The sequence below is a fragment of the Loxodonta africana genome, chromosome 21 (assembly GCF_030014295.1).
Source record: "Loxodonta africana isolate mLoxAfr1 chromosome 21, mLoxAfr1.hap2, whole genome shotgun sequence".
NCBI lineage: Eukaryota > Metazoa > Chordata > Mammalia > Proboscidea > Elephantidae > Loxodonta > Loxodonta africana.
The window spans coordinates 47935483-47960722 of record NC_087362.1 but is presented as its reverse complement, the minus strand read 5'-3'; the positions used below and the strand labels follow the sequence as shown (position 1 = coordinate 47960722).

The following is a 25240-nucleotide window of genomic DNA, read 5'->3' as shown; positions in this document are numbered from 1 at the left end:
TGTGGAATCTTTGGGGTTTTCTATGTATAGTATCATGGAGGAAGTAATTTTACTTCCTCCTTTTGAATTTGGGGAAACCCTGGTGGTGTAATGGTTAAGTACTACAGCTGCTAACCAAGAGCTCAGCAGTTCGAATCTGCTAGGTGTTCTTTGGAAACTCAATTGGGCAGTTCTACTCTGTCCTATAGTGTCACTATGAGTCAGAATTGACTCCATGGCAGTGGGTTTGGTTTTTGGGTTTCAATTTGGATGCCTTTATTTCTTTTTCTTGCCTTATTGCTCTAGCTAGGACTTCAGCACAATGTTAAATAGGAGTGGTGATAAAGGGCATCCTTATCTCGTTCCTGTTCTTAGGCGGTATGCTTTCAGCCTCTCTCTGTTGAGAATGTTGTTGGCTGTTGGTTTTGTATAGATGCCTTTAATTATGTTGAGAAATTTCCCTTCTAATTTTATTGAGAGTTTTTTTAAAAATAATTTTTATTGAGCTTTAAGTGAACGTTTACAAGAGTTTTGTTTTTTTTTCTAATCAGGAATGAAAATTGGACTTTATCAAATGCCTTTTCTGTGTCAATTGAGGTGATCGTGTGATTCTTTTGTTCTATTTATGTGGTGGATTACATTGATTGATTTTCTAATGTTGAACCATCCTTGCCTATTTGGTATGAATCCCACTTGGACATGGTGTATTATTTTTTTGATATGATACTGAATTCTATTGGCTAGAATTTTGGTGAGAATTTTTGTATCTGTATTTATGAGAGATATTGATCTGTAATTTTCTTTTATTGTGTAGGCAGTAATCTTTACAGGAGCAGATTGCCAGGTCCTTCTCCCACAGAGCTGCTGGGTGGGTTCAAACCACCAACCTTTTGGTAGCATTCCATTTTTAAAATATCTCACAATTTATCCGTTCCTCCACTGATGGACATTTAGATTGTTAACAGATTTTTTACTTCTATAAACATTGCTGTGTTTAACATCCTTGAACATGGTTTCTTCTGCGTGTGTTGGAGAACTTTCTCCTGGCAGATAAGTAGAAGTATAAACATTGGAGTGGGGGAGGGGCGGGTAACAGTATATGTGTCTTTAACTCTATTAGAAGTTGCCAAGTGCCAGAAGCATATGAGGCTTGTCACCAATACTTATTGTCAGAGCTATAATCTCTTTGTTAATCTGATAGATAGGAAAGAGAGTTGGTCTTTTTAATGTCTCACCAAAACAAATTTAGTCTATTGTTGTTAGCTGCCTTCGAGTTATCCCCTGACTCATGGCAACCCCATGTACAACAGGGTTGGACTGTTGTGATCCATAGGGTTTTTCATTGACTGATTTTTGGAAGTAGATCACCAAGCCTTTGTTCCTAGTCTGTCTTAGCCTGGAAGCTTTGCTGAAGCCTCTTCAGCATCTTAGCAACACGCAAGCCTGTGCTGACAGATAAGTGGTGGCTGTACTTGAGGTACATTAGCCGAGAATCCAACCAGGGTCTTATGCATGTGTTTTGGATCGAATTGTGTGCCCCCAAAATATGTTTTAAATCTTAACCTCTATGCTTGTGGTTTTTGGTTGTTATACTTGTGGTTATAGTCTCATTTGGGAGTAGGTTGTCTTTGTTATGTCAGTGAGGCAGGATTAGTGTAGGGTGTGTCTTGCTTCAATCTGTTTTGAGATATAAAAGAGATTAAACAAGGGAGCAGAGATGGGATAAGACAATGCCAAGACACGTAGAGATCTCCAAGGATAAGGACTTTCTTCCAGAGCCAATAGGGAGAAACCCTTTCCCTAGAACCAGTGCTCTGAATTTAGACTTCTAGCCTCCTAAATGATGAGAAAATAAATTTCCGCTTGTTAAAGCTACTCACTTGTGGTATTTCTGTTATAGCAGCACTAGGTGACTAAGACAGCATGGAAGGCGCGAATTCTACCTTTAGCCACTACTGCCCTCTAAGGAAGTTAAAACATAATCTTTGGAAATTTCAGAAAATTGATGCTCAAATTCATTCAGTAAATATTTATTGAGTTCCTACTAAGAATAGGCACCATTCTAAGCACCAAGGCTACAGCAGGGAGCAGAAGGGACAAAAACCACAGCCCTCACAGATCTTACATTCTAGATGGGGGAGACAGACAATGAATAATATAAGTAAATACAGTGTGTAGAATACCAGTGATAAATGCCAAAGAGAAAAATAAGGAGGGAGGGAATGGCTGGTTAAGAAATTGACATTTGAGTAAATGTCTGAGGGCAGTTTGAGAAAAAAACCTTATGAGCTGGGAAAGGAACACTCTAGATGAAGGGTATAGAAGTACAAATACTTGAGTGAGAGCATGTCTGCATGTTCAAGGAACAGCGAGTGAGGAGCCTGTGTGGCTGGAGGAGAGTGAGTGAGGGTGATAGAAGACGGAGATGAAGTTATTGCGGTGTTGGGGGCGGAGAGAGTGGATTGTAGGGCCTCAAAGGTCATTTTAAGGGCTTTGGCTTTTACTCTGAATTAGACGGGAGGGCACCGAATGGTTTTGAACAGCACAGTGACATGATCTGGCTTACACATTTACTGTATTTTTCCCAAATAGCGTGCCCATGTAAATAACACGCACACACATATAACATGTGGAAATGATGAAATTTTGTAAAAAAAGTTCTGGCATAGTGCGCCCATGCACATAACGTGCATGTCTCACGACATTTCCAAAAGTAAATTTCAGCCTCATTCACCCTCACTCAATAGTCCAAAAATGTTACTTTTGATCATATTTGTATGATAAAAGTATCAGCCATGATTAAGAAGTCATGGATGAGTTTGGTAGTACTCTGGTAATTGGAAAATAAACAATTGCAGCTGTGCTTTTGTTTCTATTAATGTAAGTTGATAATTATATCCCCATTGCTTTTGAGTTAATCAGCCGGAGCCTTGAACCTACTGAAGCCTATCCATAAATCATCTGCGGTCATTTGGAAGCATAAACAAAGCGAAGCCTACACTGGCATAAATGACATCAAGTAGCTATCAATAGGAATCTTGATGCAATCTGCATTGACATAATTATCACAGTCGATTCCTGCCTTCCGACTCTGGCTTTTAATTGGGGGAGTAAACAAAGCAAAACTGATACACAGTTGCTTTTGGCTCATAAATTGAATATGAAAACCTTATCAGATCATCTTAAGTGAAACCATTAAGCTATGTTAGGTCTGCTTTTTTCATAGTCTAATTATGTCTTATTAGCACCAATGTCTTTGGTCAACGATCATAAGCCACCTTAGTCATATGCTTGTGAGAATATAAAAAGACCTTTGCTTCTTATATACCTCACATTTGAATTTTGTGATCTTTTTACAAGAACCAGCTAGTTACCAATTATGTCGTGCACATTTTTTTCAGTTTATAAATCTGAATCTTAGAACCCCTTAGGGACATGGAAGGAATTAAATGCAAGCCCTCCACCACTGACTTCAAACTGAGGGTGGAAGAAACAAGCAACAGAGCGGCAGCGAGAGTTTGAGGTTGGAGAGTACTCCATTCGCCAACGGAGAAAGAAACAGGAGCTGGAGAAAATGAAATCGCTAAAATGTGCATGTTGTGGGCCCAAAGAGAAATGGCCTGAGTTGGAGAATGACTTGAAAGAGTGGATTATTTCTCTCGAAGGGAACAAAATCAAGCTGTCTTTACTGTCTCAATTCAGATCAAAGTGAAGCTTTTGGCAAATGAAAGAAGAATCGCAGATTTCAAGGCAGGTTTCACCTGGGTTTCTAAATTCATGAAAAGGAATGGCCTTTCCATGAGAGTGAGAACCACTGATGATGACAAGGAGTGAATAAACTAAAATGGCCTATTTTAAGATGAAAACAGTTTCTTCTGGTGGATTTTATTTGTTGATTTCAAAGATGTTGAGTCTCAAGAATTATGTTTCAGTTTAAGATTTACGAAAGCAATAAAAATATAAACAACGCCTTGTTCTTGTAGTTTTAGGCCTAGGATCATTTTTGCACTTACTAATTTGTAGCTCTTTGTGCATTCATACTCTTTGGTTTCATGGTGTGCCATTTCCATTACTAGTCTGTTCAGTTCACCACTGGTTGCACTTGGTTTAGGAAAATACCTACCTTAAATGATGTTTGCACGAGATCAGTTTTATCCCTGTAACATTAAATCCATAGAACAGAAAAAAAAATTTAAATTGAAGTCAACAACATGGAAAAAAATATCTGTATATGGCGCTTATGAAAAAAAAATGCATGGGGGGATGGGTTGTATGGTTTGCAAAAAACGTATAATATGTATGTTGTTTGTTTAAAAATACAGTAACAGAAATCACTCTGATTGCTGAGCTTAGAGAATAAGTGAAAGGAGGCAAAGGGTAGAGCAGGAAAAAAAATTAGGAGGCTTTTGCAATAATCCAGGTGGGAGATCATGGTGGTTTGGACCAAGGCAATGACAGTATAGGTGGTGAGAAGTGGTTGAGCTCGGAAATATATATATGTATTTTTTATGTAATTAAAAAAAATAAGTTACCCTCAAGTCCATTCTGACTTATGGTGACCACATGTGTTTCAGAGTAGAACTGTGCTCCACAGGGTTTTCTTTAAAAAAAAAAAAAAAAAAATTTTTTTTATTGTTATTGTTGAGAATATACACAGCAAAACATACGCCAATTCAGCCATTTCTATGTGTACAGTTCAATGACATTAATTACATTCTTTGAGTTCTCACCCTCCTCTGAGTTGTTCCTCTCTCATTAACATAAACTCAGTGCCCCCCCTAAGGTTCCTAGCTAATTCTTCTGAGTTGCTGTTATCACTTTGATCCCTTAAAATGGCATAATGCTCAAGGCAGACATTTTTTACTAGTTAAGCTAAACTATTGTTTGTTTTTATTTTATTTTTTTAAATTAAGTTTTACTTCTTTTGTGGTTGAGAATATACACTGCAAAACATACACCAGTTCAACAGTTGCTACGAACTCAGAAAAACTTTAAGGTAGGACTGACAGGATGTATTAGCAGATTGCATGTGGGGTGTGAGAGGAAAAAAGGAAGCAAGACTGAGTTCCAGATTTTTGGCCTGAGTCACTGGACAGAAGAGCTGTCATTCACTGAGATGAGGAAGGTTGTGGAAGGAAGAGGTTTGAAGGTTTTGCCAAGTAGACCAATGGATATGAGCGTCTGAAGTCCAAGGGTGAGGTTCCTACTGGAGACACAAATCTGGGGTTGTCGACAAATAGATGGTATTCAAAGCTGTGAGACAGGATGAGATAATGAAGAGGTGAAAGGCCTGAGCCGTGGGATACTCAGATGGCTAGAGGTTGACAAGTAGAGAAGGAGCCCACAAAGGAGGCTGAGAAAAAGCAGCCACGAGGTAGGAGGAACATCAGGCAGGTGTACTATCCTGGAAGCCAAGGGCTGAAAGTAAAGGAAGAAAGAGTGATCAACTGTGTCAGATGCTGCCAATAGGTTATGTAAGATGAGCGAGAATTCATTGCTGAATTTAGTAAGGTGGAGGTCTCTAGAGAGCTTCATAAGAATAGCTTTATGATTGTATTCCTTCTGTTCCAGCTAACATTTCAGGGGTTTCCATTGCAGAAGGAGAGGCTGGCAAGAGACGGTGCAGTGGGCTTCCCAGCCCACAGAGCTAGAGCTGAGTGCCTTTGGGCCAGGGCTTACTGGCGGAGTGGGGTGCCTCTGGGCATTTATTGGCAGAGCTGGAAGAGCTTTGTAACATTTGCCTGAGTAGGGCAGAGGCTCTGTGGACCAGAGAGAGGTGTGCCTATAGGCACAGCTGGGAAGAGGCTGTCCTGATGGAAGAACCTTACCTTGAGCATTCCTCAACCTGAACTGTAACCTGTTACTTCCCTAATAAACCTCATAATCATGAATATTGTCTGTGAGTTCTGTGTGGCCATCGTAATGAATTATCAAACTCGGCAGAGAAGTAGAGAGTACCGTGGCAGCGAAGGTTGATGTCAGGATTGGTAAAGATGGTGGTGAGAGGAGGCATATCTGACCTCCACCTCATAGCAGTCAGTATTGGGCTGTTGATCTGGTGAAGTTAGAGGAGGTCAGATGCCTCCACCATGCCATTCTTACAAACAGACAAGTGTTATTAGATTTGGAAATTTGCAGACATTTCTTGAAAATTAATGAAATGAGTCTGTCGCTTCAAGGAAAACAACTGACAGTATTTGTTGCCAATTATAAAATATAAGTTTTTAAAGTAAAAGTTAGTATTTTACATGAGTTATAGCTATCACTAAGAGCTTGACAGTTTCCCAATACTTAAGAGTTATCTGATGAGCTTAGTGGTGACATTAACAAATGTGATTTTTTGATATTATATAATGAAATCTGTCAACAGTTGGAATACCTACATAACTTAATGAACCAATACTTTCCAAATGACAAATGATGATGGTACAAAATCATCTGTGAGTAAAAGATCAGTTCGGAGTGGAAGATAGACTTCTACTTTTAGCCAAGAATGAATGACAGGGACTGGATTTACCCTCCTGCCTGAAATAATCAAACACCAGACAAAATATATGAAAAAAACAGTTTTTAAGACAGTGGACATCAGGCAACAAAGGTGAGTGAGCTCTGAGAGACGGGGAACAAACGAGGAGAGCCATGCGTCTGCTCCAGCGTACTGCCTTGAGAGAACTTCGTCTAGACTTGGATATAGCGGTCTTAAGTCCTTCCTAGGCTATCCAAGACCTATTCAGGTCCAATAGCCGTTACAAGACAGACAAACACTCTGCTGGAAGTAGCATGGCCACAGTTGCTTGGATGTTTGTGTTTTCTTCCTTCTGTCTCTTTAAGCTCAGTATTAACACTGGGTTCAGTTCTTCTGTCTTCTTAGCAGATATTCTCTAAACCCACGGTTGTGTTTGTTTTGCAGTTTCATGGTAATGACATGGCATCTGCCAGCTCCAGCCGGGCAGGAGTGGCCCTGCCTTTTGAGAAGTCTCAGCTTACTTTGAAAGGTGAGTGGTACCATGTGCAGTGTTTATCATTTGAAGTCTCAGCCTAATCTCTGGGGAGGAGGTGGAATTATGTCACATCTTGGTCTGTAGAGCCAAATTTTGGGAAGTAGTTTAAGAGTATAACTATTCATTTTCATGTTATTGTTGTTAGGTGCTTTTGAGTCAATTTTCAACTCATAGCAACCACATGTGACCAAGTAGAACTGCTTTGTAGGGTTTTCTTGGCTGTGGCACAGTGGTTAACTGCTCAGCTGCTAATCAAAAAGTCAGTGGTTCAAATTACCAGCTGCTCCTGCAGGAGAAAAATGTGGCCTTCTGCTTCCGTAAGGGTTAAACCCACTGCCATTGAGTCGATTCCAACTCATAGCCACCCTATGGGAGAGAGTAGAACTACCCCATAGAGTTTCCAAAGAGCAGTTGGTGGATTTGAACTGCTGATGTTTTGGTTAGCAGCCAGCTCTTAACCACTGTGCCACCAGAGCTTCTCGTAGGATTTTACAGCCTTGGAAATCCTATGGGCAGTTCTACTCTGTCTTTTAGGGTCACTATGAGTTGGCATTGACTCCATGGCAACAGGTAATCTTTTTTTTTTTTTTTTAACTTTTATTGTGCTTTATGTGCAAATTTACAAATCAATTTAGTCTCTCATACAAAAATTTTATATGCACCTTGCTATATACTCCTAATTGCTCTCCCCCTAATGAGACAGCCCGCTCCTTCCCTCCACTTTCTCTTTTCGTGTCCATTCTGCCAGCTTCTGACCCCCTCTGCCCTCTTATCTCCCCTCCAGATAGGAGATGCCAATGCAGTCTCAAGTGTCTACTTGATCCAAGAAGCTCATTCTTCAGCAGTATCTTTTTCTATCGCATTGTCTAATCCAATCCCTGTCTGAAGAGTTGGCTTTGGGAATGGTTCCTGTCTTGGGCTAACAGAAGGTCTGGGAGCCATGATAACTGGGATCCTTCTAGTCTCAGTCAGACCACTAAGTCTGGTCTTTTTAGGAGAATTTGGGGTCTGCATCCCACTGCTCTCCTCCTCCCTTGGGGGTTCTCTGTTGTGTTCCCTGTCAGGGCAGTCATCGGTTGTAGCTGGGCACCATCTAGTTCTTCTGGTCTCAGGATGATGTAGTCTCTGGTTTATGTGGCCCTTTCTGTCTCATAATTACCTTGTGTCCTTGGAGTTCTTCATTCTTCTTTGTTCCAGGTGGGTTGAGACCAATCAATGCATCTTAGATGGCCACTTGCTAGTGTTTAAGGCCCCAGAAGCTACTCTCCAAAGTGGGATGCGGAATGTTTTCTTAATAGATTTTATTATGCCAATTGACTTAGATGTCCCCTGAAACCATGGTCCCCAAACCCCTGCCCCTGCTATGCTGGCCTTCGAAGCATTCAGTTTATTCAGAAAACTTCTTTGCTTTTGGTTTAGTCCAGTTATGCTGACCTCTCCTGTATTGTGTGTTGTCTTTCCCTTCTCCTAAAGTAGTTCTTATGTACTATCTACTTAGTGACTACCAGTCTCCCTCTCTCATTCCCTCCCCCCTCTCATAACCATCAAAGAATATTTTCTTCTCTGTTTAAACTATTTCTCGAGTTCTTATAATAGTGGTCTTATACAACAATATTTGTCCTCTTGCAACTGACTAATTTCACTCAGCATAATACCTTCCAGATTCCTCCATGTTTTGAAATGTTTCACGGATTCATCATTGTTCTTTATTGATGCGTAGTATTCCAATGTGTGAATATACCATAATTTATTTATCCATTCATCCGTTGATGGGCACCTTGGTTACTTCCATCTTTTTGCTATTGTAAACAGTGCTGCAGTGAACATGGGTGTGCATATATGTTTGTGTAAAGGCTCTTATTTCTCTAGGATATATTCCAAGGAGTGGGTTTGCTGGATCATATGGTAGTTCTATTTCTAGCTTTTTAAGGAAGCGCCAAATTGATTTCCGAAGTGGTTCTACCATTTTACATTCCCACCAGCATTGTATAATACCCCAGTCTCACCACAACCTCTCCAACATTTATTATTTTGTGCTTTTGGATTAATGCCAGCTTCGTTGGAGTGAGATGGAATCTCATTGTAGTTTTGATTTGCATTTCTCTAATGGCTAATGATCGTGAGCATTTCCTCATGTATCTATTCGCTGCCTGAATGTCTTCTTTAGTGAAGTGTCTGTTCATATCTTTTGCCCATTTTTTAATTGGGTTATTTGTCTTTTTGTAGTTGAGTTTTTGCTGTATCATGTAGATTTTAGAGATCAGGCGCTGATCAAAAATGTCATAGCTAAAAACTTTTTCCCAGTCTGTAGGTAATCTTTTTACTCTGTTGGTGAAGTCTTTGGATGAGCATAGGTATTTGATTTTTAGGAGAACCCAGTTACACGTGAAATTCTTGAAGAAGAAGGAGAAAGAGGAACTTTTAGCTAAAATTGTCTAAAATGGTGATTCATGCCCCAAGGCTTAGTCCTTGGACCGCTTTGCCACTTATACTTGCTGCATTGATGATCTTATCCAACCTTATGGCTTTAAATACCATCAATACGCAGATCACTCTCAAATTTCTATCTTAGCCTGGGCCTATCCTCTGAACTTCAGATTCGTATATCCAATAGCCATCTTGTCATCTCTACTTGAATGTTTAGTAAACCGCTAAAATTTGTCTACAGTTGAGATCTCAGATTCTTTGTTTCTCAGATCCTATATCTAACCCATAGGCAAATTTGGTTTGCTTTATCTTCACAATGTATCCAACATTCAGCCGCTTCTCAGCACCCCACTCCCCCAGCCCCATCTAAGCTGCCATCATCTCTAGCCTGGATTAAGGCAATAGCCTCCTAACCTGTGTCCCTGCTGTTGCCCTTTGCCCTCTTTCAGCCTGTTGGCCACACAGTAGCCAGCAATCTTGTTAATATGTAAGCCAGCTCTTGTTACTCCTCTGCTTAAACCATCAAGGTTCTCCATCTTACTCAGAGAAAAAGCCCGAAGAGCCCACATGATACAACCCTTCGTTTTTCGTCTCTTGTTATTTTTCCACATTTACTGTGCTCTAACTGTGTGGGCCTCCTTACTGTTCATTGCATTCACCAGGCAACCTCCTGCCTCTGGGCCTTTGCATTTGCTGTTCCCTCTGAATGAAATGCGTTTAGCCTAGATATCTACCTGACTTGCTCCCTCACTGTCTTAGGTCTTTACTCAAGAGTGTCTAACGCTGCTCCCACCCTGTGACTCCTTCACATCTATCCCTTTCCCTGTTTTCTGTTTTTCTCCTCAGCCCTTGTCACTCCTGAGTATACTTTATTTTATTTCACTCATTGACTGTTTCCTTCAGTAGAATTAGGCCCCACAAAGGCAGGGATTTTTCTGTTTTTGTTCACTCTTGATACTCTAACAACTAGAACAGTGCCTGACACATAGTGGAATGAAAGAATATTCCAGTAGCCTTAGCTCTGCAGAAGAGTCATGTGACTGAGCAGATGCTTGGGGTGGGGGGCTGCACTCAGGATCCAACCTCAGACCTTTAAACCTGGTCATCTGGAGGCACAATCGTGTCCTTTGACAAATTCTATTTCTCATGATTATTTTGGGGGTGTAATTGTTATTCATTTACTTATTATACTTGCACAGTTCAAAAGTCTCTCCTTGCTTCCAGCCCAGGGTGTCCCAGCTTAGAGGAAACCAGTGGTATAAGTTTCTTAAGTATCTCTTCCAAGATACTTTATACATATACCAGTACACGTTATACAAGTAACATGCTGTACACACTATGATGCTCTATACTGTTTTGCCCTTTCCTTTATTCATTTATTAACTCTTGAGGATCATTTTATAAATGAGCCTCCTCATTCATTTTTTTTTTTTGGTATGGCTGCATAGTATTCCATTGTATGAACATACAAACATGCCTTTAGCCCTCTATGGATGATCAGGGCAAAGAGGACTGCAGTGAGTAGTCCTGATCGTATACATGTTGCATATATGTGAGACTGTTTCTAAGGTAAATTCCTAAAAGTGGAAGTGCTGGGTTGGAGGGGATGTAATTTGAGAACCCACTGCCTTCCTTCTAAGGGGTCCTTCTCAGCAGTGTGTGTGAGTGCCTGTCTTCTCACAGCTTTACCAACACAGTGTGTTGTCAGACTTAAAAAAATCTTTGTCAGTTTGTTGGGTAAAAGATTATTTTCCTAGTGTAGTTTTATTCTGCATTTCTCTGTAAGCGATTTTTAGCATCTTACCATTTGTTGAAGGGCAATTTGTATTTCCTTTTTCTATGGATTGCCTATTCATATCTTTTGTCTGTTTTTTTTTTTTAAATAATTTTCATTGTGCTTTAAGTGAAAGTTTACAAATCAAGTCAGTCTATCACATATAAGCTTATATACACTTTACTACACACTCCCACTCTCTCTCCCCCTAATGAGTCAGCCCGCTCCCTTCCTCCAGTCTCTCCTTTCGTGACCGTTTTGTCAGTTTCTAACCCTCTCTACCTCCCATCTCCCCTCCAGACAGGAGATGCCAATACAGTCTCAAGTGTCCACCTGTTACAAGTAGCTCACTTTTCATCAGCATCACTCTCCATCCCATTGTCCAGTCCCTTCCACGTCTGTTGAGTAGTCTTCGGGAATGGTTCCTGTCCTGGGCCAACAGAAGGTTTGGGGACCGTGACTGCCGGGATTCTTCTAGTCTCATTCAGACCATTAAGTCTGGTCTTTTTATGAGAATTTGGGGTCTGCATCCCACTGATCTCCTGCTCCCTCAGGGGTTCTCTGTTATGCTTCCTGTCAGGGCAGTCATCGGTTGTGGCCAGGCACCATCTAGTTCTTCTGGTCTCAGGATGATGTAAGTCTCCAGTTCATGTGGCCCTTTCTATCTCGGGCTCATAGTTATCGTGTGACCTTGGTGTTCTTCATTCTCCTTTGATCTAGGTGGGTTGAGACCAATTGATACATCTTAGATGGCTGCTTGTTAGCATTTAAGACCCCAGGCGCCGCACTTCAAAGTGGGATGCAGAATGTTTTCATAATAGAGTTTATTATGCCAATTGACTTAGAAGCCCCCTTAAGCCATAGTCCCCAAACCCCCGCCCTTGCTCCACTGACCTTTGAAGCATTCAGTTTATCCCTGAAACTTCTTTGCTTTTCGTCCAGTCCAGTTGAGCTGACCTTCCCTGTATTGAGTATTGTCCTTCCCTTCACCTAAAGTAGTTCTCATCTACTAACTAATCAGCAAATAACCCTCTCCCTCCCCCCTCTCGTAACCACAAAAGAATGTGTTCTTCTCAGTTTATACTATTTCTCAAGAACTTATAATAGTGGTCTTCTACAGTATTTGTCCTTTTACATCTGACTAATTTCACTCAGCATAATGCCTTCCAGGTTCCTCCATGTTATGAAATGTTTCACAGATTCGTCACTCTTCTTTATCGATGCGTAGTATTCCATTGTGTGAATGTACCATAATTTGTTTAACCATTCATCTATTGATGGACACCTTGGTTGCTTCCAGCTTTTTGCTATAGTAAACAGTACTGCAATAAACATGGGTGTGTTTTGTCTGTTTCTTATTGAGTTAATTATTATTATTATTTTTGTAATCTTGAAACATTTTAATTATTTTTCTTGGAGTTTCATGCCTGCTGTAGCCGTTTGAGCAGGGAGATGGTTTAGAGTGAAGTGATAGAGTTTTGGGTTCAGGACTGCACCGTTTACTACATTACCTAATAATTGGCAAGCCTGGGTCAAAACAGAAGCCCACCCATGGAACCTGGTGACATCCTGATGTCCTTGTTTTGGTACCATATTATCCAGGGGCACACACTGACTTCTAAAGGCTTCTCTGTTGTATTTCCTCAGTGTATGAGTTTTCTTACTAATGCAGAAGGAGCTAACTTGGTAATTTAGTAACATCTCATTATATAGGCATTTAGCTTACAGGGATTCAATAATACCATCCAGGTAAAGGGAGAGGGTGGGGGGAGAGAAAGAAAGAATTTAAATGTTGTGGATAATTTGTCCCCCCGAGCATTTCATTCACAGAGCCTATAGTGTAATTTGGGAAGTGTTACTGTACCGTTCTCTGTTTGCGTCCTCCCTTGTGCTTTCCCATAGTGTGATCCTAGAGTTTTAAGATAGTTTTTTTTTTTTTTAAAGACATCAAGGCCCTTAAACATAAGCCAACTATTTTATCAGATGTTAAACTTAAGAAACACTGAAAAACACTGACAAACTGAACACTGAAAAATACAACACAGCAAAAAACTGTCTGTTTGGAACCTATTGAAAGACAATATGCCAGACTGTATTGTGGTGCCTTCCCTAAGAGCTTCTCAAGGGTGTAAATTTTGGCCATATGTGAATTCTGCCTTACTTGTTGACTTTAAAAGCTACATCTTATGTGAAGGTGTGACTCCAGGAATAAGAAACTGACATTTATGTTTCACCAAACAATAAATAAACTTTCCAGATAAATTTGTTCTTACATTGATGCTTTTATTTTGGTTTGTCTTTTAAGGACAAGAAACATTCAAAATATTACCCTACAGATCAACTACAAATTATAGAAAGGAAAATATATCTTTACAGTGGAGAGATACAGCCAATCCCACATTAACCAAGGGATTAAATTTAGCGTCACCCATATGAACAATCGACTTGATGGCAAATATCAACAAAATCATAACTAGTATAAAACCAAAAACCCATTGCCATCGAGTCAATTCTGACTCATAGTGACCATGTAGGACAGAGTAGAACTGCCCCATAGGGTTTCCAAAGAGCAGCTGGTGGATTCGAACTGCGAATCTTTTGGTTAGCAAACATAGCTCTTTTTTTTTTTTTTTTAATTTAGATGAAGGTTTACAGAGCAAACTAGTTTCTCATTAAACAATCAATACACATATTGTTTTGTGAAATTGGTTGCCAACCCTGCAACATGTCAACACTCTCCCTTCTTGACCTTGGGTTCCCTATTACCAGCTTTCCCCTCCCCTCCTGCCTTCTAGTCCTTGCTCCTGTGCTGGTGTGCCCCTTTAGTCTCATTTCGTTTTATGGGCCTGTCTAATCTTTTGATGAAGGGTGAACTTCAGGAGTGATTTCATTATTCAGCTAAAAGGGTGTCCAGGGGCCATACTCTCAGGGTTTCTCCAGTCTCTGTCAGGCCAGTAAGTCTGGCTTTTTTTTGTGAGTTAGAATTTTGTTCTACATTTTTCTCCAGCTCTGTCCGGGACCTTCTACTGTGATCCCTGTCATAGCAGTCAGTGGTGGTAGCTGGGCACCACCTAATTGTGCTGGGCTCAGTATGGTGGAAGCTGTGATAGATGTGGTCCATTAGTCCTTTGGACTAATCTTTCCCTCGTATCTTTAGTTTTCTTTATTCTTCCTTGTTCCTGAAGAGGTGAGACCAGTGGAGTATCCTAGCTGGCGGCTCATGGGCTTTTTTTTAAAATTGTGCTTTAAGCGAAAGTTTATAAATCAAGTGAGTCTCTCATACAAAAATTTATATACACCTTGCTATATACTCCTAGTTGCTCTCCCCCTGATGAGACAGCACACTCCTTCTCTCCACCCTTTATTTTCCTGTCCATTCAGCCAGCTTCTGTCCCCCTCTGCCTTCTCATCTCGCCTCCAGACAGGAGTTGCCAGCATAGTCTCATATGTCTACTTGATCCAAGAAGCTCACTCCTCACAAGTATCATTTTCTATCCTATACTCCAGTCCAATCCCTGTCTGAAGAGTTGGCTTTGGGGATATTTCCAGTCTTGGGCTAACAGAAGGTCTGGGCACCATGACTTCCGGGGTCCTTCTAGTCTAAGTCAGACCATTAAGTCTGGTCTTTTTACAAGAATTTGAGGTCTGCATCCCACTGCTCTCCTGGAGGCTCACAGGCTTTTAAAACCCCAGATGTTACTCACCAAAGGAGAATGTAGAGCATATTCTTTATAAACTATGCTATGCCAATTGAGCTACATGTTCCCTGAGATCATGGTCCCCACAGCCCTCAGCCCAGCAATGCGGTCCCTCAGGGAGTTTGGATGTATCTATGGACCTACCATGACCTTGCCTTGTACAGGTTGCGTTGGCTTTCCCAGTATTGTGTATTATCTTTACCCTTCACCAAAGTTACCAGTTATCTATTGTCGATTGTTTTTACATTCCTACCCCTCCCCTATCTCCTAACCATCAAAGATTTTTGTGTGTGTGTGTGCGTGTAAACCTTTTCATGAATTTTTATAGTAGCGGTCTCATACAATGTTTGTCCTTTTGTGATTGATTCATTTCACTCCGCATGATGCTGTCCAGATTCATCCATGTTGAGATGCTTCACAGATTCATTGTTTTTCTTTATCATTGTGTAACACCCCATTGTGTGTAGGTACCATAGTTTGTTTATCCATTCATCTTTTGATGTGCATCCAGGTTGTTTCCATCTTTTTGCTGTTGTGAACAATGCCGCAGTGAACACGGGTGTGCATATGTATATTTGTGTGATGACTCTTATTTCTCTAGGATATACTCCTAGGAGTGGGATTGCTGGATCATGTGGTGTTTCTATTTCTAGCTTTCTGAGGAAGCGCCATATCATTTTCTAAAACGGTTGTATCATTTTGCGTTCTCACCAGCAATGCGTTAGAGTTCCCATCTCCCCTCAGCCTCTCCAACGTTTTTCATTTTCTCTTTTTTTGATTTGTGCCGGTGAAGCGGGGGTGAGATGGAATCTCTAATGACTATGATCACGAGCACTTCCTCAGGTGTCTGTTAGCTGCTTCAATGTCTTCTTTGGTGAAGTGTTTGTTCATTTCCTTTGCCCATTTTTTAATTAGATTCTTTGTCATTTTGTTGTAGAGATGTTGGATTTTCCTACAGATTTTAGAGATTAGACCTTCGTCGGGTTTGTAATAGCCAAATTTTTTTTCCCAGTCTGTAGGTTCTCTTTTTACTCTTTGGGTGAAATCTTTTAATGAGCATAAGCATTTAACTTTTGGAAGATCGCGGTTACCTAGCTTATCTTCTGGAGTTCTGTGTTTTAGTTACGGTTTGTATCCTGTTAATGCCGTGTATTAGGGCCTCTAGCGTTGATCCTGTTTTTTCTTCTATGAACTTTATACTTTTCGGCTTTATATTTAGGTCTTTGATCCATTTTGAATTAGTTTTAGTGTATGGTGTGAGATATGTGTCCTATTTCATTTTTTACAGATGGACATCCTGTTTTGCCACCTCCATTTGTTAAAAAGACTGTGTTTTCCCCATTTGATGGACTTTGGGCCCTTGTCGAAGATTAGGTGGATGTATTTACATTTGGGTTCTCAGTTCTGTTCATTGGTCAATGTTTTTTTTGCTGTAGTATTTCATAGGTTTTTTTTTGTGTAGGTCGTTTACGTCCCTGGTTAGATTTATTCCTAAGTATTTTACTTTTTTAGGGGCTATTATATATGGTATTATTTTCCCGATTTCCTTTTCATTGTTCTTTTTGTTGGTGTATAGGAATCCAGCTGATTTTTGTATGTTTGTCTTGTGTCCTGCAACTCTGCCGAACCTTTCTGTTAGTTCCAGTAGTTTTCTCTTGGTGGTCTCGCGTTGTTTTATTGGCCTGTCTAATCTTTGAAAGGGTGAACCTCGGGAGTCACTGAGCTATAAGGGTATCTGGGGTAGCAGCTGTAGCTATTAACCACTGTGCTGCCAGGGCTCCGTAACTAGTATAGTAGTTGTGGCTAAGGCTTAGAAACAGTGAGGGATGGTACTGGAAGTAAAGGTGGCACTGGGAAATGGCCCAGAGTAGAAAAATGAAACACTCTACAGAATCCAAAATTAACTGAGGCCACCTGGTGGTGGCCTAGCTCTGTATGCACACCCTTAAAGAAATAATAAATTGTGTAACCAAAAGCAAACAAAAACAAACCCTTCGCCGTGGAGTCAATTCTGACTCATAGCGTCCTATAAGACAGATTAAAACTGCCCCATAGAGTTTCCAAGGAGCACCTGGTGGATTCAAACTGCCAACGTTCTGGTTAACAGCTGAGCTCTTAACCACTGTGCCACAAGGGCTCCAATAACTCGTATATATATTAAAAAAATCAAGCCTGTTTCTGCCTAGTAGATTTTGACTCGTAACAACCCTATAGGACAGAGTGGAACTGCCCCATAGGGTTTCCAGGGAACGACTGGTGGATTCAAACTGCTGGCCTTTTGATTAGCAGCCAAGCTTAACCAACCACTGCGCCACCAGGGCTCCAGTAACTAGTGTGGTAGTTTTAATTTTTTTAAATTAAGGATCTGCCTGCAGAGCTACTCTCCCACCACCAGGTGGCCCCAGATAACTTTGGACTCTGCAGAGCGTTTCATTTTTCTACTCTGGGCTATTTCCCAGGGCCACAAACCTTTATTCCTAGTATCATCTCTCATTGCTTCCAAGCCTTAGCCATAACTTTTTTTTTGTGTGTGTTTGTTTCTTGATTTTCTCACTACTGTTCCTTTTGGGCCTGGAGAAAGCAGGCGAATTTGACTTTTGACCCTTATAGGACTGTCACCTCCTGAAAGGGTCTGGGAGGAGAGGTTTGCTAACTCCTAACAAAAACGAGCTTAGGCTAGAACAGTGTTGCCATCATGGATAAGGAACGTCTGTAATATTCTCTGAAATGGGGCATGGAACGGAGGATGTATAGGTGTGTCTCGTCCTACGGACCTGGAGTTCCTACCACGGGTAACTTGTATGTCACAAGAGGGTGCTTGTCTAGTTCTAGGGTGTACACTTGCTTGGCTTCTGCTCTGTGAGTCTCTGTCTTGCTGGTGCTAAATGAACTTCAGAAATGCTGCCACATGAAGGGTATGAACAGAAGAGGAAATGCTGATGGCTAACAAGCACGTGGAAAAAATATCCAGCCTCACTAGTAATTGAAGAAAAGTGATAGAACAAATAAGCAGAGCCTGGTTTACAGCATGGTGGCTACGTGCATGGACTGTGGAGTCAGGCTGCTCAGATGCATATTGCTTCTCGAAGCTCCCTGGCTGTGTAGTGTGGACAATCACCTAGCTCCCCCAAGCCTCAGTTTCCTCCTGGGTAAAATGGGGGTGATGATAATACTCAGTGTCTCACTAGTTTGTTGCAAGGATTTGGTCAGATAATATGTATATAACCTAGTGTCTGTATTAAAAAATTTAAGTGCTCATTAAATCTTAGCCATCAACTTTATACCATTTTTTTACCTATACATTCTGCAAAGAATAAATGAACATACTCAGTGCTGTGCAGTGTTTGGTGAAATGGATATACTTGTAGTGTGGATGGGAATCTACATGGCTTTACCCTCTTGGGAAAGGAATTAAACTGTTTTCAGAGCTTTAAAAATATTCATGTCATTTAAAGGAATACTCAGAAATGCATGCAAATATTTACATTCATTGTAATTTTCACTGAGTAAAAATTGGCGGCAATCTATTCAATAACAAGAGAATGATTAATTCAATTATGACATCTCCATACAATGGGCTTCTATTGCAGCCATTTAAAATCGACTTTGCAGGGAGAAGAATTGTTAAAAGAATTGGGAAAATAAAAGATGAAAATCTTGAAGGAGGTTTACTGAAATCTTAGTGATAATTATCACAGTGTCTTCAGGTTAGGAGTGATTTTTCTTTTCTTATTCATGTTTTTTATATACTCACTTTTCCCCTAAAGTAAGCTGTATTTTAGATGAGGGAAGAAACAGAATTTATTTTTTAGAAGGAACAACATAAAGAGTGAGAGCATCTGCCACAGGGGGGCATATGAGAGCCCTTTGACTCATCTCAGACTTTTTCTTTCTTTCTTGTTCAGTGGTGTCAGCAAAGCCCAAGGTGCATAATCGTCAACCTCGAATTAACTCCTTTGTGGAAGTGGCAGTGGATGGCCTTCCCAGTGAGACCAAGAAGACTGGGAAGCGAATTGGGAGCTCTGAGCTTCTCTGGAATGAGATCATCATTTTGTAAGAGAATGTCCCTTCTTTTCGAATGCAGTAGTATTGGGGGGGAAAGAGAGAAGGCACCCGGGGAGTGTTGTGGGAGGTACAGGTTTCCTGTGAAGCCTCAAACTCTTCTGCCTTTGCTACCTGAAGCACCTCTCTTTAGGTGTTTCCACCTCATTGAGCTCATAGAGTGTTCATTATTAGCTAGATGATTACAGGGTCAGCTTTGTGGGGGATAAATATGTGAGTGTCTTCCTGTATTTCCCCTTCCCCCAACATGTCAGCAATATAGTTTGTTTTCGTCTACTTGGAAGTGATGAATCCAGTGTTTATTTTCCAGGAATGTCACGGCCCAGAGTCATTTAGATTTGAAGGTCTGGAGCTGCCATACCTTGAGAAATGAACTTCTAGGCACCGCCTCTGTCAACCTCTTCAATGTCCTGAAGAACAATGGGGGTAAAAGTATGTATGATGAAGGGCTGGTGGAGTGATTCATTTGTCGGGGTGGGGAGAAGAGTACGAAGGCGGGCAATTCTCTCAACCTGGCAGAGAAACCTGGTGAAGCAGTTTTCTGCAGGACTGGGGGCTGCAGTGGGCTCACTCCCCTTTGATGCCTTCCAGGGAGTTGTAGGAAGGCTCAGAGCTGCTCTGCCTCCACTGCCGGCTCAGCCCCCTCTGCCCAGGGGCTCTAATGGTGGGATACAGTGATGAGTCCCCCTTGATCTTTCCTCAGGATCTTTCCCTCTGCCTCTGCCCTTCTTCCCATTCCAGGAGGTATGTGTATGTAGAGTTAAACTGTCAAATGCCTTCAGCCTAAATCATTGCCTTTTTAGTTGGAGCCCCAGAAGAGAACAAAGGAGCGATGTGCGTGCGTGCGTGTGTGTCTGCGTGTGACTGACTGTTGGGATGGTGTTACAAATAGTGTCCTGTGCTTAGTAGGCATTCAATAAACATTTACTGGATGTTGGAATGTGGTGGAAGCTCTGTCTTCATTATTCAGGGTGCCTTTGCTGCGTGGAAATATAAATCCCCACATCTGTTTATTGCTGTTTGTGGTCAGTGGCATAACCCATAGCTGTGGTATTTGGACCCTGCCTCATAAAGCCTCTATTCAGAGGAGCACCACCATATGCAGTGAGTGAACGCGACAGGAAGAAAGGCTCCTTTTTCTCTTGATGTCTGATGACTAGAAAATATTTTCAGAAAGTGGATTTAACTTGAGAGATGTCAGGGTGGGGGGCAGGGGCAGGAGTGTTTAGTCCAGAGAGAGCAATGCATCAATTCAAGATCTTTTCTTTCTGTGCCTGCTGTTTTCTAATGGGCCACTTGAATGGGGTTTGAGCCTCACCTGGTCTTTTCCTTTCTGCTGGGCATAGAGAGATGTGGGCACCCCCTCTAACCTCTGCAATTGTTTAAAGCCAGAGATATGCCTCTATTTTAATTCTACAGGGAACTTTCCCTGGTGTTGTTCCTCCTGAGTGGGTCTTTATTTTCCCAAACCTTCACCTGTCTTTTATAATTTGAGTGTTAAGAAGGATTTTATTTATTACATTATTTGGAAATACAGTGTGAAAATTTTAATATTAGGACATAGCAGCCAACATGGGTGCCCCTTTTCTTTCCTTCTTCATTTGTCCAGTCAACATATTTTTGCTTTTGACTATAAAAGTAATTGCAGAAAATTTGGAAATTGCAGAAAAGCACAGAGAACCCAAAAGAAGATAAAATTTACTTGCGATAAAAAAAACGCCTTGTGATAATTACTGTTAACATTTTGATGTATACCCTTTTGAGCTTTTTTCTGTGTGCACATATATATTAATATTTAAGATATCAGTAAAATAAAATTAAGATCATACTTGCATGTATTATTTTGCAACATGCTTTTTTCTTTTTTAATATTTTATTGATGAAAGTTTACATAGGAAATTAGATTCTCATTTAACAATTTCTGTACATATTGTTCAGTGGCATTGGTTACATTTTTCACAATATATCAGCATTCTCATTATTTCCATTCTGGTTGTTCTGTTTCCCTTAATTTAGCTTCTCTGTCCTTCTATACCTTCTCATCATCTTTGATCTAGGGCTAATGTTTACTGTTTGGTTTCATTTAGATGATTATTTAGAGGAGTACAGTAGTCATGAGTGATATTATTTATTTTATGGTTCAGTCTGTCATTTGGCTGAAAGGTGACTTCTGGGAGTATTTGAGTTCCACATTTAAAGGAAATCCCAGGGCAGTAATCTCAGGGGATTCATCTAGTCTTTACTGGTCCAGGAAGTCTGGCCTTTTTTTTTTGTTTGTTTGTTTTTAGGAATTTGAGTTTAGTTCTACGTTTTTCTCTCATTCTGTCTGGGACTATGGTTTTTTTCTTTAAAATATATAATTATTCTTCTACAATTCAGTTCTTAATGACTGCCTAGTAGTAGTTTATCATAAGGATGTGTAAGAGCTTAAGGTTTGAGCAATTGAGTATTTTTAGTATTTCTCAGTCACAAGTAATGTGATAAACTTGTAAGTTTATAAATCTCTGTGCCCATCACTGAAAATGGCCTTGGAATAAATTATTGAGTATGGACTTGCTGGATAAACATCAGGTTTGTGACACCCTCAGGGAAAGTTCTACCAGTTTATCCTCCCATAAGCAGTGGCCTGTCGCATCATGTATTGGCATATATTGGATATTATTTGTAAAAAAAAAAAATTTTTTTTGCCTATTTAATAATTATGAACGATATGCTAGATTTGCTTCATCTATTTTTTTTCCTGAAGCATTTAAAAGTAAATTACAGATGCCCAACATTTTATCCTAGATTATTCAATATACGTTTATTTTTAAAAAAAGGAGAAATCCTGCATAATTACAATAACATTATCACACCTAGCAATATTAGCACAAATTCTTTGTTATTATCTAACACCTCGTTCACATTCAGTTTCACATTTTGTCTCAAAAATGTTATTTTCCAGTTGGTTTTGCCAGGATTTGGGCAAAGTCCACACATAGCATTTGATTGTTATGTCTCTGAAATCCCCCTGTCTCCACCCTACCTTTTTTTATGCTGTGATTTGTTGAAGGAGTTTGAATGCTTTTAAAGTGCCCTATTAATGTTGTTTAAGGAGCCCTGGTGGTGCAGTGGCTAAAGCTGCTAACTGCAAGGTCGGTGGTTTGAACCCACCAGCTGCTCCTTTGGAGAAAGATGTGGCAGTCTGCTTCTGTGAAGATTTACAGCCTTGGAAGCCCTATGAGGGCAGTTCTACTCTATCTTGTAGGGTCTTTCTATGAGTTGGAATTGACTTGATGGCAACAGGTTATTAATGTCCTTTTCATACTGAAGTGTGCATTTTCTCCTTCGGTTTTGAAAGAGCTCTTTCTATCTTAAATCTTATAATTTACAAATATTTTTCCAGTTTTTCATTTGCATTTTAATTTACTTTTAGTTTTGCGGACTCCCCCCCCCCTTTTTTTTTTCCATATAGGTGTTTTAAACTTTTTGTCGTCAAATCTATCACCCTTTCTATTTTCAGCCTTTCTTTTATGACTGGAAAGGAGTTTCTCATTCTCAAATCAGTTAAAAAGTCCATCATCTCTATGTTTTTCTAGTTCTTTGTGATTTTATTTTTTTTCACATTTAGTTCTTCAGTCATCCAAGTTCATTTTGGTGTATAGTGTGAGTAGGGTTCTGATATAATTTCTACCCAGATAGTTAACTGATTGCTTCAGCACTGTTTACGGAGTAATCCATCTGTTTCCCAGTGCTTTGAGTTGCTACGTTTAAAATATTAGCATACTTGTTTCTGTTTGGGGGCTTTGTATTTCGTCTGTTGTTTTATTCTCCTTTTCAGATCATTATGTTTTAGTTATTATATCTTTATAATATGTTTTAAAATCTGACAGTGCAAATTTCTCTTCTTTTCGAAATCTTCTTGTTTGTCCTGTTTGATTCTGCCATCCATGAACTTAAAATTATTTTGTCAGGTTCTCCCCTACTCCCCACGAGGAATGGGGAATTCCTTTGAGATTTTGATTATAATCCTATCATAATAACCAAAAAACCCATTGCTGTTGAGTTGATTGGAAACCCTGGTGGCGTAGTGGTTAAGTGCTATGGCTGCTAACCAAAGGGTCGGCAGTTCGAATCCACCAGGTGCTCCTTGGAAACCCTACGGGGCAGTTCTACTCTGTCCTCTAGGGTTGCTATGAGTCGGAATCGACTCGACAGCACTGGGTTTGGTTTTGGTTTGGTTGAGTCAATTCCAGCTCATAAGCTGTAAATCTTTACGGAAGCACACTGCCACATCTTTCTCCTGTGAACAAATTGTGGGTTCGAACCGTCGACCTTTTGATTAGCAGCCAAGAGCTTAACGACCACCAGGGCTCCTTATAATCCTATCATTGTTGTTGTTATTGTTGTTAGGTGCCATCGAGTCGGTTCCGATTCATAGCAACTCTTTGTGCAACAGAACAAAACGATGTCCAGTCCTTTGCCATCTTCACAGTCATTGCTATGCTTGAGCCCATCGCTGCAGCCACTGTGTCAGTCTTTCTCATCGAGGGTCTTCCTCTTTTTCACTGACACTCTACCAAGCATGATGTCCTTCTTTGGGGACTGGTCCCTCTCGATAACATGTCCAAAGTATGTGAGACAAAGTCTTGCCATCCTTGCTTCTAATGAGCATTCTGGCTGTCTTCTTCCAAGATGAATTTGTTCATCCTTTTGGCAGCCCTATGGTATATATTCTTAATCAACACTGTAATCCAAAGGCATCAATTCTTTGACCTTCTTTAGTTATTGTCCAGCTTTCACATGCATATGAGGTGACTGAAAACACCATGGTTTGGGCCAGGCCCACCTTAGACCATAAAGTGACATCTTTGCTTATTAACACTTTTAAAAAGAGGTCTTTTGCAGCAAATTTGCCTGGTGCAATGTATCCTTTTATAGGTAAAGTTAATTTATGGACAATTTCCATACTGAATCTTTCCTCCCAGGAACATGAAATGTCTGTAAATTCATTCAAATATTTTGAAGTTAAGTTTATATAGACTTTAATTTTTGAAATAGTTTTGGTATTATTTTTAGTGGGATTTTTTCCCCATTATCTTTTCTAACTTTAGGTATTGTTAGTCTGTGTTTTATTTGGATTGCTTTAGTATAGGAACATTGGTGTACTTTTTCAATAGTTTCTTCTGGGTTTTCTTGGTAGACACATATGTCATTTCTAAGATCGATGACTTCGCTCATCCTAAGTATACATGTTGTTAGTATACATGTTGTTAGTTGCTTTGTGTGCAACTTTTGGCTTTAGTGGTGTTGGAGCACTGATAGTGATGCCTCTAGTGACTCATCTCTAGGTGTAAGGTTGATGTTAGTAACCTGCCTTCTTAGTTTATTAATAGTTTTTTTTTTTTTTTAAATCAGGAAGGGTATTGAATTTTTATCAGAAGATTTTAAGCAACCATTGGGATAATTAAAGGATTATTTCTTCTTTCAGTTTATCATATTAATTTCCTAATAGTAATAATCTTAGAATTTCTAGAATATACCTAATTGTTCATGGTAGATTGGAAATTTTGCTAGAATCACTTGTTAATACTTTACTTAGAGGTTTTCCATCTATATTCATAAATGAGACTGGTCTGTAGTCTGGTACTATTTTTGTCAGTTTTGGGATCAAGGCTAAGCTAATTTTATAAAGTAAATTGAAGCTCTTTCCAACTTCTGGAGTATACTCTATAACATGGGAATTATCTGTTCTGTGAGTGCAAGAAAGAGCTCACCCATAAAACCAACTGGGTCTGGCATCTTTCTTTGAAATAATTCTTTGATGACTTTTTCAGTTTTTTCTCCCATAATTATTGGTTTGTTCAGCTTTTCTGATTCATCTTGAGTCAATTTTGTTAATTCATGTTTCTGAGAAAATTTGGTTCATGAGATTTTCCAATTTATTAGTATAAGGATTATAAATAGTATTCACATTTAAAATATGTTTATAATTTTTCTCACTTTATATTTTTGGTATTTGTGTGTTTTTGTTCTTTTTTTTGGACTAGCATCACATTTTCTCTTTTAATTTTGGTTTTTAATTTATTTTCAAAGAACAGCTTTTTGGATTTATTTATCAATTATACCGTATTTTCTAACATATTAATTTCTGGTTTTAACTTCATTAACTTTTTTCTACTGTTTGTCCTGTTTTAATCAATCATTTATTTGTTCATTCATAGTTTTTTGAGTTGAAGGCTTAATGCATTTATTTTTATCCTTTCTTGTTTAATAATGAGAACATTATTTTTTTGAAGTTGTCTTTGATTTTTTTTTTC

General features: G+C 39.7%; 1 protein-coding gene across 2 annotated transcripts in view; it reads left to right on the top strand.

Moving 5' to 3' along the window:
• The window catches only part of WWP2 (WW domain containing E3 ubiquitin protein ligase 2), a 167245-nt gene that overhangs the window by 11745 nt on the left and 130260 nt on the right, over positions 1-25240 (top strand). For both annotated transcript variants that reach the window (XM_064273835.1, XM_064273834.1), the window contains 3 exons: positions 6890-6974; positions 18785-18932; positions 19252-19373. In XM_064273835.1, the coding sequence (XP_064129905.1) occupies positions 6905-6974; positions 18785-18932; positions 19252-19373 (340 nt within the window). In that variant the 5' untranslated portion in view covers positions 6890-6904. The remainder of the gene's footprint in view (positions 1-6889; positions 6975-18784; positions 18933-19251; positions 19374-25240) is intronic.